The 19,110-nt window shown below is 45.9% G+C and overlaps 1 protein-coding gene and 1 pseudogene across 1 annotated transcript; one reads left to right on the top strand and one right to left on the bottom strand.

The window, feature by feature from the left end:
- Positions 1-12,319: 12,319 nt before the first annotated feature.
- Positions 12,320-16,878, top strand: LOC146617801 (uncharacterized; annotated as a pseudogene).
- A 238-nt stretch (positions 16,879-17,116) lies between these two features.
- Positions 17,117-18,903, bottom strand: LOC146617800 (uncharacterized). Its single transcript, XM_085373111.1, has 2 exons — positions 18,562-18,903; positions 17,117-17,713 (listed from the first exon to the last, which is right to left on the bottom strand). The coding sequence occupies exons 1-2, from the start codon at positions 18,819-18,821 to the stop codon at positions 17,443-17,445; spliced, it is 531 nt and encodes a 176-aa protein (XP_085229237.1). The 5' UTR covers positions 18,822-18,903; the 3' UTR covers positions 17,117-17,442.
- Positions 18,904-19,110: the final 207 nt, after the last annotated feature.

Raw genomic sequence — 19,110 nt, 5'->3', positions numbered from 1 at the left:
GATTTAGTGCTCAGCTCAGATAAAAATGATTATTCTGGGTGATTTTAATAACCATGTAGATGCTAAAATGACAGCCTCAACACAGGATTTAATCTATTATTAGACTAGGTTCGATTCCTGAAAACAGTCTCTTGGCTGATCATTTACTAATAACATTTAAATTTACAATAATTGATTACACATCAGATTTCATCACAGTACCGTATTTACCGCACTATAAGGCTCACCAGAGTATAAGGCGGACTGTTGAAGACTGGCTCTGTTTTCATACATAAGGCGCATCATATTATAAGGTGCATTAAAACAAACAAAAAATAACTCGACCTTTATTAAGCTCATTCACAGTAACTCTTAACACTGTTAAGCTGTAACACATTAAATATTGAAAAATACACTTTTTCCAGTACGGTACATTCAACTTCCACAATTCCATCAAACTCTTCACCTTCCGTGTCTGAGTTACGGTAAACAGCTGGGCAATTTCGGCATCAAGCATGCCCGGATTCCTCTCACACCGGATTAAAAAGTGTTTCAAGTGCATTCAGCAGAATAAAACAATCGGATGAGTTAAAATTTAACCAACTCATTCACAGTATCTCTTAACATTGTTAAGCTGTTAAACATCAAATATTTAACAATACACTTACATTTCTAGTACATTCAACTTCCACAAATCCATCAAACTCTTCACCTTCCGTGTCTGACTTACAGTAAACAGCTGGGCAATTTCAGCATCAAGCATGCCCGGATCCCTCTCACGGCAGATTAAAAGACGTTTAAAGTGCATTCAGCAGAATAAAACAATCGGATGAGTTAAAATTTAACCAACTCATTCACAGTAACTCTTAACATTGTTAAGCTGTTAAACATCAAATATTGAACAATACACTTACATTTCCAGTTCATTCAACTTCCACAAATCCATCAAACTCTTCACCTTCAGTGTCTGAGTTAAACAGCTGGGCAATTTCGGCATCAAGCATGCCCGGATCCCTCTCATCATTATCCGAATCAGTCTCGTTGCTGTTACTTAGCTGTTCAGTGATTATTCCAGCCTTCGTGAAAGCTCGGACGACACTTGAGACTGATACCTTAGCCCAAGCAGCCACGATCCATTGGCAGATAGTGGCGTAACTCGCTCGGCGTTGCCTCCCTGTCTTGGTGAATGTGTGTTCGCCTTCTGTCATCCAATGCTCCCACGCAGCTCGTAATTTAACTTTGAACGACCTGTTGATACCAATATCTAGTGGTTGGAGTTCTTTGGTTAATCCACCCGGAATGACGGCAAGCTCCGAATTAGTTTGCTTCACTTGGGTTTTGACAGCCTCGGTGAGATGGGCGCGCATGGAGTCGTAGATCAAAAGAGACGGAGATTTGTGGAAAAAGCCATCCGGTCTCTTGACATAAACTTCCCTCAGCCACTCGCTCATTTTCTCTTCGTCCATCCAGCCCTTTGAGTTAGCCTTGACGATGACGCCGGCCGGAAACTTTTCTTTTGGCAAAGTCTTCCTCTTGAAAATGACCATGGGTGGTAGTTTCTGGCCATTAGCTTGGCAGCCCAGAACTACAGTGAAGGATGACTTCTCGTTCCCTGTGGTGCGTATAGATACCGTACTGGTCCCTGTTTTCTCGACAGTAGGGTTCACGGGGATGTCAAAGGTGAGGGGGACCTCGTCCATGTTAGTGATGTGTTCTGGCCGGATCTTCTTTTCAGTGATCTTATTCTGGCAGTACGTGCGGAAAATGGCCAACTTTTCTTTGTAATCGTTTGGCAGTTGCTGTGAGACAGTAGTTCTTGTGCGGATTGAGAGATTATGCCTTTTCATAAAACGGAAGCACCAAGAATGTCCCCCTCGAAAGTCATTGATCTGCATGCCACGTGCTACCGCTGTTGCCTTGAGTCGAATAGAGACTGTAGAGACACTTCTACCTGCTGTTCTCTGTTCAATAACCCACTGTTCAATTTTGTCCTCTAACTGCGGCCATCGCGCCTTGTTCCCTCGGAAACTCCTTTTGGTCTTCTTTACTTGTTTTAGGTCATCTTTTTGCTTCCTCCACTTGCGCACCATGGACTCATTAATGCCGAATTGTCTGGCAGCTGCTCTATTTCCATTCTTTTCTGCATAACTAATTGCTCGAAGTTTAAAATCAGCTTCGTAAGCGTGTCTCTTCGCGGGTGCCATTTTGGAGTCGTTATACACACACAACACGGTAATGTTGTGTTGAAGCACAGTACGTATTACTCTGCGAGGCTCCTGGCAACGGTAACCGTAATGCTCCAAAAAGTGGCACTAAAAATCTTTTTTTGACAGATTTTTGAGCATAGTGTGCCACATAAAACTGGTTCGAGGTCAGTAAGCACAAACCAAAATTCATACATAAGGCGCACCAGATTATAAGGTGCACTGTCAATTTTTGTGAAGATTTAAGGATTTTACGTGCGCCTTATAGTGCGGTAAATACGGTAGATGTCTTTATGACAGTGCTGTAACTAAGTTTAAGAATATAATCTACCCACTGTTATCATCTTCAATGCCATGTACCAACACAGAGCAGAGCAACTAACTGAATGCTACTCCAACAGAGGTTAACTGTCTTGTTAAAAATTTTGCCGCCTCACTACATTTGACACTGGATACTGTAGCTCCTGTGAAAAAGAGAGCCTCAAATCAGAAGTACTTGACTCCGTGGTATGATTCTCAAACATGAACCTTAAAGCAGATAACTCGTAAGTTGGAGAGGAAATGGCTTGTCACAAATTTGGCAGATCATCATTTAGTTTGTTGCTTTATAAGAAAGCCCTCCGTAAAGCCTGAACATCTTACTATTCATCATTGAGTGAAGAAAATAAGAACAACCCTAGTTTTCTCTTCAGCACTTTGACAACCTGACAAAAAGTCAGACCACTGTTGAGTCAACTATTTCTTTAACGTTTACTTCATGAACTTCTTCACAAATAAAATTTTAATCATCAGAGAAAAAATGACTCATAATTATCTCACAGATATAACATTATCTACAGCTACTTTTAGTACCATTGATATTAACTTAGAGTCTTTTGTCCAAATGATTTTTCTGAGATAACTTCAGTAATTACTTCCTCCAAACCCATTCCTACAAGACTGCTCAGATAAGTCCTGCCATTAATTAATGCTTCAATCTTAAATATGATCAACCTATGTCTAATAACCGGCTATGTACCACAGGACTTCAATCTGGCAGTAGTTAAACAGTTATTTAAAAAGCTGTTTCTTAACCTTAGTTTTACTTAGTCCAGAAAAAAAAGTTTCTTTCCAGTCACAGTAATCATAGTTTTAGTGATGATTCAAACAACTGTTGTTTTAAAGAAAGAAAAAAAAGGGAAGTTAGATCTAATGTCTGCTCGATGTGGCTGTCAGAAAAGAGTTGTAGACATTTTAAAATTATGATTTATTTCTTTACTATATTTTGGAACTAATTCTTTAGAAGTGGACAATAATCAGCATTTTTGACATAATAGTTGACAACGCATCTCAGAGCACAAACCATGCCATGAACTCTAAGGAATTGTCTGTAGACCTCAGAGACAGAACTGTATCATGGCACAAATCTGGAATAAGGCACATAAAAAAAAAAATCTACAGCACTCAAGGTCCTAATGAGGACAGTGACCTGCATCATCTGTAAAAGGACGAAGTTTGGAAACACCAGGACTCTTTCAGGTAGGTTGCGCAGAAATGGCTCCCCGGCCTATCTGAGTGACCAGGATAGAAGGCCTTAGTCAAGGATGTGACCAAGAACCCAATGGTCACTCTAACAGAGATCTAGCATTTCTCTGTGGAGAGAGGAGAACCTTCTAGAAGGACAACCATTTCTATAGCACTCCACCAATGAAAGAAAGGCTACCCAAAAATGTGTGCCAAGCTTGTAGCATCATACTCAAAAAGACTTGAGGCTGTAATAGGTGACAAAGGTGCTTTAAGTATTGAGCAAAGGCTGTGTATGGATATGTATATAAATGTTATATGTGTGTTGGATATTGTGGTGAAAATGAGTTTAATACATTTTAACATATGGCTTTAAAATCACAAAATGTGGAACAAATGAAGCACTGTGAATACTTTCAAGATCCAATGAATGCCAGCCTGGGTTTTAATAATATTATAATATTAATATAATTGCCATCATTTAATATTCACATCATGATAGCACGATGTTTTAAAACATTGTGTTGGTTTTTTCAGAAGTTTACACCAGCAAAGAAGCTCATGTTCACTTTATTCTGATCACTACCTTCACTGAAAAGTAATGTTCATGCTCACTGTAAATACAAAGAAAAAACAAGCTCCCAAGAAATGGCAGCTGTTTGCAGAAAACATATCCTCACCAAAGAGGGAACGGTTTATTGTGAGTGGATAAATATTTGATGTCGAAGCTTCAGTATTTGGTATCAGTCATTTCTTCTGAACCTTGACTTATTTTCCTGGGAATTTACAAAGCTGCTTGGCGCATCTTGAAAGCACACGAATAGATGGTAGAGCAATTAAAACGTGCAAGATGAAATCATCTGTGCTGAAATGTTCTGCTCTATTCCCTTGTCAAGGAGACATGGCCTCTCCACAGTAATCCAGCATTAATAGGATGGGTTCAACCAGAGTGTCAAGAGCAGCCAAAGCTGGAGATTTTCAGAGCTGCCTGACAACTAACCCACTTCTAAAAAACACTCTATAATCATTGGGATTATGAAAGCACAACTCTGTAGTGCAGTGATCAAAACAATTACACTTATTGCAATGTTATAATTAGTGCTCAGGGCTCCCGGACACTGTTGTTTTTCATGTACTCAAGTGCTGGGTAGGGAATACATTGTAACAGTATAAGATGAGCTCTTTCTTCTTTGGCCTTGATATACTCTGTGTGTGTGTGTGTGTGTGTGTGTGTGTGTGTGTGTGTGTGTGTGTGTGTGTTAGCCTTGTAGCTGTCCAACGGGCGAGTCCTTGCTTTCATTCTTGTTCCCTCTTTTCCCATATTCCACATGCAAAACATGTCAAAAATATCTTCAGTGTAAGTGGGTGTAAAAAAAGGCTACAAATGTATATAAATATATAAATACATTTATAGCCTCTCATAATACATACATTATAACATAAATAATTGTTGCAAACAGCCCGTGCTATTCAATTAAAATAAACTGATATTAATATTATTTCATCATCAAATATTTTATAATAAATTACTATTGTTTGTAAAATTTGATTTGCAATATCATCCTTTTCAAAAAACCCAGCAAAGGGAGGAGGGGGGGGTGCACTGTAGCCAGTGTACTCCTTTTTCTGGTCACAAGCCAAGAAAAAAAGAGATGTGTTGGACAGATGTGAACGGGCATCCAGTGTAAAAACTAATAACAGTGCTGATTTGTTGGGTACATATAGTACTAAGGAGAGAAATGCAGAACAAGAGATGGTAGATTTTGGAGGATGGAAGTTTTTGTGGTTAACATAAGTGACGTGCAAGTCATGAACGAATCGTTCAATACTCGAGAATCACTTTACACTTAGACCCCCGGAGAGCAGTCATTTTGGTTTTCTACCTTAGACCCCCGCGGAGTCATCATTTTGCGTTTCTACCTTTAAAAGCCGGAGAGCAGTCAGTCAAATGCTGGAGTCATTCATATGTATATTAGGTCGTTACCTAGGAATTCTGGAGGGAGGGGAGTGGGGGTGAGTGATTGAGGGGGTGGGGGAGTGGAGCGTTTCAGTTTGCCATCTTAGGGAGAAATCAACACATGTCCTTTGTATGTCCTTTGTTGCTGACATTTATTGATGAAAACAGTACAAAAAACCAACCATTTGTACACATATTTACAAATAATGATAAAAAGTGAGTGAGTACATTTCAACATTTTCAGCAATCACTCACAATCCTGGCACTGCCACGGTATCTGTCGTCTGCATTTACCACATGTGTACCTGTAGCAGTGAACACATCGCACAGTGGCCTGATTTTTTTTGCATCTGTGTTTGACCTGACACGTGGCCCTTTTTCCAGGGCTCGGTGTGGAGGGTTGTGTCCGAAGCAACTGATCTTTTCTTGCCTTCTTCGCAGCTACATGAGAGCGAGCCAACTCCCTTGCAAGCTCCACCAGGAAGTCCACCCGTCTTTCCTTCGTCCCGGTGCCATGTCAATCATGTTATAAAACACGGCGACTGGCCAGCGCCGTGTTCCTTTGCGGACAGTGTACTCCCGAACCATCTGGTCCATCACATCCACGCCACACTTTGTTTTGTTGTAAAGGGTGACAGTGTTTGGCTTCCTTTTGGTAGTGTTATCAGTCTGAACCACGCTGTGCATGCTGCTAAGAATATAGACTGTCTTCTTCCGTTTGGCCGCATACGCCGTCAGCGTGGCAGCAGAGGTTGAAAACACCTAAAAAATAAGATAAATTGTTATTTCCATAGCCCTTTTACACACAATGAAACACATAAACATAGAACCACAAAAGACCTGCAACATACCTGAGTGGTGAATTCATTGCGATCTGTCTGTCTAGTGGATTGAGGAATTTCCCTGCGAATCTTGTTGACTGTGCCGAGGATGGTGGTTTTCCGTCCAAGAAGTTTTTGCGCAAGTGAAAGCGATGTGAAGAAATTGTCCGTGGTAACATTTCTGCCCTTGTCTAGGAATGGTTCCATCAGCCTCATTACTACATTTTCAGAAAGTCTCTCCCCAGTGGGACAATTGGGGTCCTTGCCAAGATATGGGAAGACATTGCAAATGTACTTGGATTTTAGGTCGCAGGCCACCCAAAACTTGATCCCAAACTTGTCCGGTTTACTTGCAATATACTGCAGGAAACAGCACCGAGTCTTTGATGGGAAAAGCTGTTCATCAACGGTGATATGTAGACCAGGGTTGTAGCACGTGATGCAGTTGGTGACAAATGATCCCCACACACTGGAAATTGCAGCGAACTTATCAGTCTTTGCTCGATCACTGCGGGTGGACTTGTCATCAAAGCGTAGGTGTTGCATGATGTCTTGGAAGCGGTTTCGTGCCATAGTTCCAATTATCTGTGGGTTTCCCAGGTTTGCTGACCAGCAGTCATTTACAGATGGAAGCCTGCAAACCCCCCGCAAGATCACAATTGCAATAAATGCCATTAGTTCAGGGAGGTCCATGAACCAATGAACATGCTCCGTTTGCTGTGCATGTTGAATAGTCCATTCTTGAATGCTACGAAGCATGTCAAGAGTGACGAAACACAGGAAGCTCTGAAGGCGACTCGAGATACTTCTCCTGGCCTTAGCCGTTGGCTCTCCATCTGCAGCGTACGCTTCTATTGGGGTGAAAGGGAGACAGGTCCCCACATGTTCTTCACGCCACACTGTGCCATCTTTCGCTGTCTCAGTCCCCAAACAAGGTCTCTTTTTCGGTGGAGAAGCAGTCTCCTCATCAGGTCAAACACAAATGCAAGAAAAATCAGGCCACTGTGCGATGTGTTCACTGCAAAAGATACACATGTGGTAAATGCAGACTACAGGTACCATGGCAGTGCCAGGATTGTGAGTGATTGCTGACAATGTTGAATTATTTGTAAATATGTGTACAAATGGTTGGTTTTTTGTACTGTTTTTATCAATAAATGTCAGCAACAAAGGACATACACCCATGTGTGTTGATTTCTCCCCAAGATGGCAAACTGAAACACTCCACTCCCCCACCCCCACTCCCCTCCCTCCAGAATTCCTACTTAACAGCCTAATATACATATGAATGACTAGCCAATTTAGCTTCCACTTCCACCATTTGACTGCTCTCCGGGTTTTATAGGTAGAAAGGTAGAAGCCTGGGGATGCTAGTGAATGCTAGGATGACTTGTGAATCATGACTCATTCACTGACTCATCCCTGTTACTGTTAGCAAACTAAATTTATTAGTAGAGCTATATCTAGCTCATAATTAAAATTGTGGAAAAACAATAACAGCCAGTTTCTTAACAAAAACATTTCTGCTCTGGTCTGGAAGAAAAAACCCAGAGTAGAAAGCTCACATCAAGACAATAGCTCATCAGTTCACAGTAGCATGCTAACATGCTAACAGCACATTTGAGTTACTCACCCCCTCCCTTCCTGAGAGCTAATGTCCGGTATGGAATCCTAGCATGAACAAATCAATCAGTTCCTCCGTAGCCGGACTCATTCAGGACTAGGGACTCACTCACCCCCTCCCTCCCGGCTCACAGCTCAAAAGAGTTGAACGAATCAACACCCCCCCTGACAGCTTCTTCTTCTTGGTTGGCAACCAACGTTAAGGTGCATTACCGCACCCCGGCACACAGCTCAGTGGACGCTTGCGCTACATACGACTCACTCACCCCTGCCTCTCGGCTCTCAGCTGTTGAATCAGATCACAATCAAAGCGTGTTACCGTGCAAGAGTCGCTTCTTCACCTGAGATGAAGTCTGACTGACGCAATATAACATTCAGTCACTTTAACAAATAGTCACTTTAACAAACATTCACTTTGTTTTGCATAGATATTAAGCAGAAATAAGCAGAAAAAGGAGAAAGTATATGAACTCACTACTATCACCACCACTATAAAAAAAAATATCTGCTGCATTAAATGTAAGTAAAACTGAAAAGTTGCAGAAATTGTAAAAACTTTGCAGAAGCAAAGGAACTTTGCTAAAATGTAATAACTTAGCAGAACTGCAATATCTTAGAGGAAACATAATACTTGGCAGAAATACAATAGCATAGCAGAACTTAGCAGAAATATTGTAACTTACCAGAAACATGACAACTTCTCAAAAAATACAAGAATTTAGGAGAAATAGTATAAGATAACAGAAAGAATATATTTAGCCAAAAATACTTAAACATTACAGAAACACTATGATTTAGAAAAATAGTACAACATAGCAGAAATACTGTGTTTTACCAGAGACACTGTGATGAACTATGAATATTGTAATTTTAAATTAATACTATGTTTTAGCACAAATACTATAATTTGGCAGAAATACTATCATTTGGCAGAAATACTATGATTCAGCACAAATACTCTGGTTTAGCACAAATATTATAAGATAGCAGAAATACAATTATATAGCAGAAATGCTATATTTAGAAAAAAATATATAATATAGTAGAAATAGTATGATTTAGCAGAAATACTACAATATAGCATAATAACAATGATTTAGAACAAATACTATGATTGAGCAGAATAGTTATAACTTAAGTGAAAATACTGGAAAACTAAAATGACAAGCTGAGAAAAAAACAGAACATGGTTAAGCTGTCTCAAAACTAATTATTGTTCAACTATGGGGAAAAAAAGAAATACAAATAAATAAATACAGAAATGTAAAGAGAGAGACACACACACAGGGTCTATGCCAGTCAAACAATGAGATGCTGCCCTAAAGAGGGTCTTTCTCTCTCTCTCTCTCTCTCTGTCTCTCTGTCTCTCTCTGCCTCTGTCTCTCTCACACACACACACACACCGGGAGAGAAGCAAGTTTCTAGGTCAGTCAAGCAGCCTGGGAGCTGATAAATTTGAATCCACCAATCAGAGAGGCTGTGTACTTTTCCCGCCAAAACAGGTGCACACACGCAGCACAGAGACAGGATTTTTGTAGTCTATTTCTCATAGTGAGGATTCCCCTCAAACAAATGACCATAATTTCCTAACCGTAGGGGCAAGAACGGTCATTTTTACACAGTTTTGTTCATAAGAGATGGGGGAATCGTCAAGTGTTGACAATTTATCAAGGCCCCAATATGCAAATTTGAATGCCTTAGCCCACATATATGATTGGCTGGCTGGGAAGCCGTGGAGGCCCTGATATGTAAATTTGAATGTCTCAGGCCTCACAGAGGATTGGCTGCCTGGGGACCTGGCAGTAATATATGGAAATAGTATGATTAAGCATAAATACTACATTTAGTAGAAATACTATATTTTAGCACAAATACTATAAAAAGCAGAAATTGTATGATTAAGCATAAATACTACATTTAGTAGAAATACTATATTTTAGCACAAATACTATAAAAAGCAGAATTACTAAAATTTAGCAGATATACTATATTAAGCACAAATCTTATAAAAAGCAGAAATAGTATGATTAAGCATAAATACTACATTTAGTAGAAATACTATGTTTTAGCACAAATACTATAAAAAGCAGAAATACTATATTAAGCAATATAAATATCCTATAAAAATCCTATAAAAAGCAAAAATACTATACTGTGATTTGGTAGAAAAACTATAATTATTCAGAAATACTATATTTGGCAGAAATACTATATTTAGCACAAATCTTATAAAATAGCAGAAATAGTATGATTTAGCACAATAGTAATATCTTATACAGAAAAATTGGAAAAGCAAAATGGACAGCTGAAAAAATGCTGAACATGCTGAGGGTCCCTCAAATATGCTTGTTAAATGAAAAAAATCGGCAAAAAAATATATAACAGAGACACACACAAGATCCAATTCAGTCAACCACTCTAAATATATTGAATTTGAATCTTACAATGAGATCATCCCATTAAAAGACTTTCTCTCTCTCTCTCTCTCTCGCTCTCTGTCACACACACACACACACACACACACACACACAGAGGGAGAGAGAAGTAACGGTGTGTTCACACCGAACGCGATGGACGCGAATAGAGCGTCAGGTTTACATGTAAAGTCAATGGAAAGGCGCGATGACGCGCGATTGCGGGTCCCGCGAAAATTCGGAAGCAGATTTGCGTCGCGAAAACGCCAAAACGCGTGAAACGCGCGTCAGTGTAGTGCGTCTGGCGCGTTTGACTTGCGAATAAAACCACGCGCGTGAGTTTTTGTGTTGCATTTTGTGCATACGCGCGTTTCGCGTCTACCACTCGAGTTGGAAAAATCTGAACTCCAGCGTCAAATCGCGCCGCGACAACCAATCAGGAGCCTGGTGACGTGGCTGTTACCTAGGTCAAAGGGGCAGATCCAGCCAAAGCCTTTCATACTTCAATGGAGGGGAAGGCTAATCAATGCGGTAGCAAACAACTTGGAGCTGTACAACACCAGCTGCTTTCAGTACCGAGACAGGAATAAAAAGGACCGAGCTTGGAGGAAGATATGTGAAGAGATCGGGCAACCTGGTAAGTTCATTCATTTCTCTTTTGAAAGTTTTCACTGACCCGGGAAGCCGCACAAAAGCTAGCAAGCCACCGCTATTTTCCCACTGACGTACAAATACCGTTCTGCTTTTATGCATGTTATCATTTAGGAATATATTTTATTGTTTATTAATAAACAGCACACAGTGGTCCCGCTGTTCATCCGTCACTGCTTTGCTTTTTCGCTGATTTTTTATTGCACAGTACAGCATTGCATTCTGCAGCCTGATTGACAAATCTCCTGCGCTTGCCAAATTTATCACGTTTGGTTTTGATAACCATCGCGTCCAATAGAAAAAACAGCACAAAAACACCCATAACTATGAGCCTCATTCGGAAATAGACACCTGCACCGTGAGGGAAAAAGGCGCACGAAAGTGGCGGGCAGATGAAGACAAACCGCGGCATAATAATACTTTTACGTTTTGCAATCTACAAAGGTTTGCACTTTGAGAATCAATTGTGAGAACTGTGACCAGGGGCTAGTTATTCTGAGAACCCCTGCAATAAATGAGGGACCACTGTCTACTCTACGATTATTATATCCAACCTGTTAACATTTAATACTGTATTGATAGAACCAACTGATTCTGCAGCAGAGCATCCCCAGTCCCTGAGCTCCTGCTGCTGCACCCACAGATATGTACAGCAAGCACTGATACCTTTTTAGTCGGTGGGATTCCCTTTTACTAAATATCTACAACCAATCTGATTATATCCTGTTATTGTTTTTTTTTTTTTTTTCAATGTTGAAATTAAAATCTAGTAGCAGCCTTCTCATTTCTTTGTGTTTTGTGCTGTTTTACAGGCCCACAGAGGAGGACGGCTCCGAGGCAGATGAGGGACAGGTCCCAGGACGGTCCATCGGCGGTGGAGCTGGCCATCCTGGAGTCCCTGAAGAGGCCACACCAGTCTCCAATGGAGCTGTGGCGGAGGCGTGGCCCCGGGCGCAGCTGCAGGGGAGGAGTGGAGCGGAAGGCTCATCAGGGCGGCGCTGCGAGGCCAGTAAGAACAGCTGATGTTGTTTATGGACTGATGATGGTTTCCCTCCCCTGTGTTATAGTGAGACGGAGAGGAGCGGGAGAGGAGAAAAAGAGACACACATCAGCTGGGATGGAGCTGTCATTCTGTGCGATAGTATCAGTGTGTGAAAGTGTAAATAAATGTGGAACTTGGCGATAAAGACCTGTGTGTGCGTGTACCTGTGCCTAGTATATTCCACAAGTGGTGCCGAAACCCAGGAAAGTGCCGGTGGGGAAATGTCCGACCCACAGGCCGCGCCACCCGCCCAGCCTCTGCAATTCTTGGCGCAGATGCTGGCGGAGATGGCGACGATGAGCCGGGATCAGGCGGCCGACCAGCGTGCCCACCTGGCCGCGCTGCGGGAGCAGACGGACCGGCAGACGCAAGTTCTGGAGCGGCTGGTCGGGGCCGCTGCCACGCCGAAGCCCTCGCCACTGTCGGTGGCGGTGCCCCGGATGGGGGACGGGGACGACCCACAGGTTTTTTTGGAGACCTTCCGTGCCACGGCGGAGGCTTGCCAATGGCCGCGGGAGGAGTGGGCTCCGCGGCTGCTCCCCCTGCTGTCCGGGGAGGCACAAACAGCGGCCCTGAGTCTGCCTCCGGCGTCGAGGAGCAGCTTCGCGGACGTGAGCCGGGCGGTGGTGGACAGGCTAGGGCTCACCGCCGAAGACCACCGCCGGCGGTTCCGGGCCTGTCGGCTGGCTACAACGGACTGACCATTCGCCTGGGCCCGGCAGCTGCGCGACGCGGCGGTACGCTGGCTGCAACCGGGAACATCGGAGGGGGAGACGAAGCTGGTGGACAAGGTGGTGCTGGAGCAGTTCACGGAGGGATTGCCAGCGGAGACGGCGAGATGGGTCCGGTGCCACCGGCCCGCAAGCTTGGAGGTAGCGGTGACGCTGGCGGAGGACCACCTTGCCGCTGGAGCAGGGGAACCCGGGGACGCCGGACGGAGGCCGAACAAACAGGCCCCGGTGCCGGCCCCGAGGCGCCGTGTGCCGGCACCAGGGCAGGCAGAGCGGCTGCCGGCGCTGAGCCCCACTAACCCTTTCGCGGCGTTGGTGCCGTCCAGGGCAGCCGAGCCAAGTGGAGCCGCCCCCGAGCCACGGAGAGCAGCACAGACGCCGGGGCCGGAGTGTTGGAAGTGCGGGCAGCCGGGGCACCTGAGGAGGGATTGTCCGCTTATGGAAGTGGGGCAGGTGTTTCGTGTTGCTGGCGCCCCAGCACCCTCCCCCGGTCCAGGAGGGACATACAGTATTCCGGTAAGGACTCGAGGGGGTATACGCCAGGCGTTGGTGGACACGGGCTGCACGCAGACCCTCGTACACCAAAGCTTGGTTCGCCCCGGGGCATTGCTGGAGGCAGAATGGGTGGAGGTGAGGTGTGTGCATGGTGACGTTCACAGGTATCCCATAGTGCCGCTGTTATTAAAGTATAAGGGCAAAACGCATAGAGTAACGGCGGCGGTTAGCCCGCGCCTGTCGCACCCCCTGATTCTGGGTACCAATTGGCCGGGGTTTCATCAGCTACTGGGACAGTACGCGGGGGTGCGATCACGACCGGAAGCGGGGTGTAGCGTGTGCGCGGCGTTCAGCGGTGACGCGGGGTCGTCCGACACTGACTCCGGGGGGGAGGAGCCGGCGGGTCCCTCACGGGACGTCCCGCCGGCCCCGGAAGTGTCCCCCATGGGTGATTTCCCACTGGAGCAGTCTCGTGACGGCACCCTACGCTCAGCCTTTGACCAAGTGATGGCTATTGATGGTCACGTGGTGCGCCCTGAGGCCGCGCAGACCTACCCGCGTTTCGTCTTATTAAACGACCGATTATATCGAGTGAGTCGTGACACTCAGACAGAGGAAACACACACCCAGTTGTTGGTGCCGCAGGGCCGCCGGGAAACGCTTTTCCAGGCGGCCCACTATAACCCCATGGCAGGGCATATGGGCTATGAGAAAACTCTGGAGCGAATAACGGCCCGATTTTATTGGCCGGGCATCCGAGCGGATGTGCGCCGCTGGTGCGCGTCCTGCCCGGACTGCCAACTTGTTAACCAGCCGGCCATACCGAAGGCGCCGCTGCGCCCTCTCCCCCTCATTGAGGTCCCGTTTGAGCGCATCGGCATGGACCTCATCGGGCCGTTTCACCGGAGTGCACGCGGCTACCGCTTTGTGTTAGTCTTGGTGGATTACGCAACGCGGTACCCGGAAGCAGTTCCGCTGCGCACCATCTCTGCAAAGAGTGTGGCGCAGGCACTGTTTCAGGTCATCTCCCGAGTCGGAATCCCGAAAGAGATACTGACTGACCAGGGCACGTCGTTTATGTCTCGTACACTGCGGGAACTGTACGAATTACTGGGCATTAAATCTATTCGGACCAGCGTCTACCACCCTCAGACTGACGGGCTGGTGGAGCGGCTGAATAAGACTTTAAAGTCCATGATTCGGAAGTTCATTAACGAGGATGAACGCAATTGGGATCACTGGCTAGACCCTCTGTTATTCGCAGTGCGGGAGGTGCCCCAGGCCTCCACGGGATTTTCTCCCTTTGAACTGCTGTTCGGCAGGAGGCCACGTGGGGTGCTCGACCTGATTAAAGAAAGCTGGGAGGACGGTCCGAGCCCCGCCAAAAATGAGATTCAGTACGTGTTGGACCTGAGAGCAAAACTCCACACTTTGGGGAGGTTGTCACGGGAGAATTTGCTCCAGGCTCAGCAGCGTCAGCAACGCCTGTATGACAGAGGGGCTAGGCTCAGGCAATTTTCACCGGGAGATAAAGTGCTTGTGTTACTCCCTACTTCCAGCTCGAAGTTGCTCGCCAAGTGGCAAGGACCCTTTGTGGTCACACGGCGAGTCGGGGACGTGGACTATGAGGTCGCTCGGTCGGACAGGGGAGGAGCCACGCAGATTTATCACCTCAATCTCCTCAAACTGTGGCGAGAGGTTGAAACCGCTTCTCTGGTGAGCTTGGTGAAGGAGAGAGATGAGTTGGGGCCTGAGGTGCCAAATTCTATCATTCCCGCCTCCCTCCCTTGTGATGACCATCTCACACAGGCCCAGAGAGCGGATGTTGTCGCGTTGCAACAGCGTTTTGCGGACGTGTTCTCCCCCCTGCCCGGCCGGACGTCCCTTATCGAGCACCATTTCGTGACGCAGCCTGGCGTGACGGTGCGTTCACGGCCCTACAGGCTCCCGGAGCACAAGCGAAAAATCGTGCAGAGGGAATTGGCGGAAATGCTGAGGATGGGAGTAATAGAAGAGTCGCACAGCGCCTGGTGTAGCCCCATCGTTCTGGTGGCGAAGAAGGATGGGTCTATACGGTTCTGTGTCGACTATCGCAGGGTGAACGAAGTGTCACGCTTTGATGCCTACCCCATGCCTCGGGTCGACGAGCTCCTGGACCGGTTAGGCACGGCCCGCTTTTTCACGACACTGGACTTAACCAAGGGCTATTGGCAGATTCCCTTGTCTGCCGAGGCCAGGGAGAAAACGGCCTTCTCCACTCCGTACGGTTTGTACCAGTTCGTGACACTTCCGTTTGGCCTGTTCGGGGCCCCGGCCACTTTCCAGCGTCTCATGGACCGGGTACTGCGTCCGCACGCAGCGTATGCTGCCGCCTACCTGGATGACGTGATCATCCACAGCGACACCTGGGCGGAGCATGTGCTGCGGGTGGCCGCGGTCCTGGAGTCCCTGAGGGGGGCGGGGCTCACGGCCAATCCGAAGAAGTGCGCGGTTGGACGGAGGGAGGTGCAGTATCTGGGGTACCACCTGGGGGGCGGGCAGGTGCGTCCACAGGTGGAGAAGACGGCGGCTGTCGCATCCTGCCCGCGCCCCAGGACGAAAAAGGAGGTGAGACGGTTCTTCGGGTTGGCGGGTTACTATCGTCGCTTTGTGCCGGGGTTTGCGCAGCTAACCAGCCCCCTGACCGATCTCACTCGAAAGGGTGCCCCGGATCTGGTCCAGTGGACGGGGCCGTGCCAGGCGGCGTTTGTGCAGGTGAAAAAGGCTCTCTGTGGGGAGCCGCTGCTTCACACTCCTAACTTTTCCCTCCCTTTTGTTCTGCAGACTGACGCCTCGGACAGAGGGCTGGGAGCCGTTTTGTCCCAGCAGGTAAGGGGGGCCGACCGCCCTGTCCTATACATCAGCCGGAAGCTAGCAGAGCGCGAGCGCCGGTACAGCACCGTGGAGAAGGAGTGCCTGGCCATCCGGTGGGCGGTCGGCTCCCTGCGCTATTACCTCCTGGGACGCTCATTCACCCTCTGTTCGGACCACGCCCCGCTGCAGTGGCTCCACCGCATGAAGGATGCCAACGCCCGGATCACCCGGTGGTATCTGGCGTTGCAGCCCTTTAAGTTCAAGGTGATCCATAGGCCGGGGGCGCAGATGGCAGTGGCCGATTTCCTCTCTCGCTCGCGGGGGGGGGGGAGTTGGCTCGGCCGGACGGCTCCCCGGCCTCGAACGGGCGGTGGGGGTGTGTGGCGGAGGCGTGGCCCCGGGCGCAGCTGCAGGGGAGGAGTGGAGCGGAAGGCTCATCAGGGCGGCGCTGCGAGGCCGGTAAGAACAGCTGATGTTGTTTATGGACTGATGATGGTTTCCCTCCCCTGTGTTATAGTGAGACGGAGAGGAGCGGGAGAGGAGAAAAAGAGACACACATCAGCTGGGATGGAGCTGTCATTCTGTGCGATAGTATCAGTGTGTGAAAGTGTAAATAAATGTGGAACTTGGCGATAAAGACCTGTGTGTGCGTGTACCTGTGCCTAGTATATTCCACAGGAGCATTTCCTCCTCAGCCTTGTTCCTGCTCTGGAGAGCAGCTGGTCCTTTTTATTCCTGTCTCTCTGTAAATTCTTATATTTTATATATTTATGTTTAATGTTTTTCTGTTTGAGACTTTTAATATTATTTCAAATAAATGTTTATAATGACTAATATCTCAGTTCTACTACACAGCAAATGTTGGCACACAACTTGACACATGTAGAATTTATTTCATATTATACTAATGACAAAATATACTGATACAGTGGGATGCAGAAGTTTGGGCAACCTTGTTAATAGACATTATTTTCCTGTATAAATCGTTGGTTGTTACAATAAAAAATGTCAGTTAAATATCATACAGGAGACACACACAGTGATATTTGAGAAGTGAAAAGAAGTTTACTGGATTTACAGAAAGTGTGCAATAATTGTTTAAACAAAATCAAGCAGGTGCATCAATTTGGGCACCACAAAAAAGAAATGAAATGAATATTTAGTGTATATCAATGTGTGTGTCTCCTATATGATATATGGGGTGCCTTTGTCTGGATGTGCTTCCCATCCAGAGCTGCACAGCACAGAGGAAAGTTCCAGCGCTCCTGGAATCCCTCTGTGATGGACCGCCAGTCTCCAGGTGAAGGCACAGCCATGAAGTCGTCCACTAGACAGTCCCAGATGGACGTCGCTGCCTGGGGGGTGATCTGGCTCACCGTGGACACACCGACTCTGAAACTGAACGCGATGGTCCTGAAGGAGTCCCCGGTGACAAGGAACCTGGACAAAATTGTTCAAAATCAGTATTATGTGTACTGCAGTTACAAAATACATTATTCAAATTCCAAAATACTTTTGTGATGTCAGATATAAATCACAAAACTTAAATCTTACATAAAACATTTTGTAATTATAAGGATAATTACAAAATGTATATTAGATAATATCTAAAACAGTTGTGTTTTGTTTTAACTTTAACATATCATAATTTGATTGGTAGCAACTTTCACAACTACAGTGAGCCAATCACTCATAATTCCTAAACATGTCAATCAGGTAGGAATGAAGTGAGACATTAATAGAAATAAAGAGTTGTGTGTTGACATGTAGCCCTTTCCTTGCTTAAATCATTAATATTTTTGAAAAATTAATCTGTGATAAGACAGCTTATCAAGATAGAACCATGTAACTAGAGATGAACCAAACTGTTCACAGTTTTATCTAACTCTGTTTTAATAAAGGCTGTGACCCATGCTATAGAGTCTGACAGCTGCAGGGATTATATACAAATATTCAACTATCCCAGAATTAAACCAGGTCTAAATAAAAAGGAGTGAGTATCACTACAAAGGTTAACTCAGTGGTCCTAATGCTACAGTTTGATATCAGCAAACACCGAGCGCATACATTGATGTGACACCACAGCCATGCTATCATGCAAACACTGATAACAGCAATAACTAGAAATATTATAAAGAGTCGTCTCTGTACCACAGTTTGCTTTCAGTAAACACCGACAGCATTCACTGTTAGCATAGCACATCCATGTTAGCAGTGTATAACTGGATGGATTAGCATATTAGCACAGATATCAATAAAGGACTACCGTATTAAATAGTTTTACTAACCTCAGGCAGACGGACAGGCGCTCTGCAGGTGGGATTGAGCGTCTGTAGTTGGTGTCTAGGCGGGCGATGCTGGGACCGACGAGGGAAAGCAGGTCCTCAAACTGGCCGACGGTGATAGCGCTGGAATCGGCCGTCATCCAGGCGCAGCTCCTGGAGCAAGTGGTGAAACTCACCAAACTGCTCATGCCTCTGGAGGACCTGATGGACCCAGGTACGGCGAGGACGTCTTTTACGCTGCTGCTCTGCTCTCCACAGTACATAGAGAAGGGAGACTCTCTCTTCAAGCGCTAGCTCGATAGCTGCCATCTTGCAAAGATACCGGTCTGGCACAACTCCCTCCCACATTCCTCCCACATTTCCGGTTCACGCGCGTCAAAATATCATATTTTGACGCGCGATGGATTTTTCTTGGACACGCGTTGAGACGCGAATGTACACGCGTCAAATTAGGGGCGTTTGGGGCGTTTTATTCGCGTCCATCGCGTTCGGTGTGAACACACCGTAAGTTTCTAGCTCAGTCAAGCAGCCTGGGAGCTGCTGAATTTGAAT

Source organism: Diplotaxodon limnothrissa, linkage group LG15 (assembly GCF_057381915.1).
Source record: "Diplotaxodon limnothrissa isolate DT_005_m linkage group LG15, D_limnothrissa_male_GT1.1, whole genome shotgun sequence".
Lineage (NCBI taxonomy): Eukaryota > Metazoa > Chordata > Actinopteri > Cichliformes > Cichlidae > Diplotaxodon > Diplotaxodon limnothrissa.
The sequence above is the reverse complement of the archived record's forward strand: the minus strand, read 5'-3'. Positions and strand labels throughout refer to the sequence as shown.

Bases quoted from the DNA above. Each gene is read 5' to 3' on its own strand.
- LOC146617800 (XM_085373111.1), bottom strand. From the start codon at position 18,821: ATGTACTGTGGAGAGCAGAGCAGCAGCGTAAAAGACGTCCTCGCCGTA. The intron at 17,714-18,561 runs GTTAGTAAAACT...AATTTTGTCCAG, and splicing joins CGCCTGTCCGTCTGCCTGAG to GTTCCTTGTCACCGGGGACT.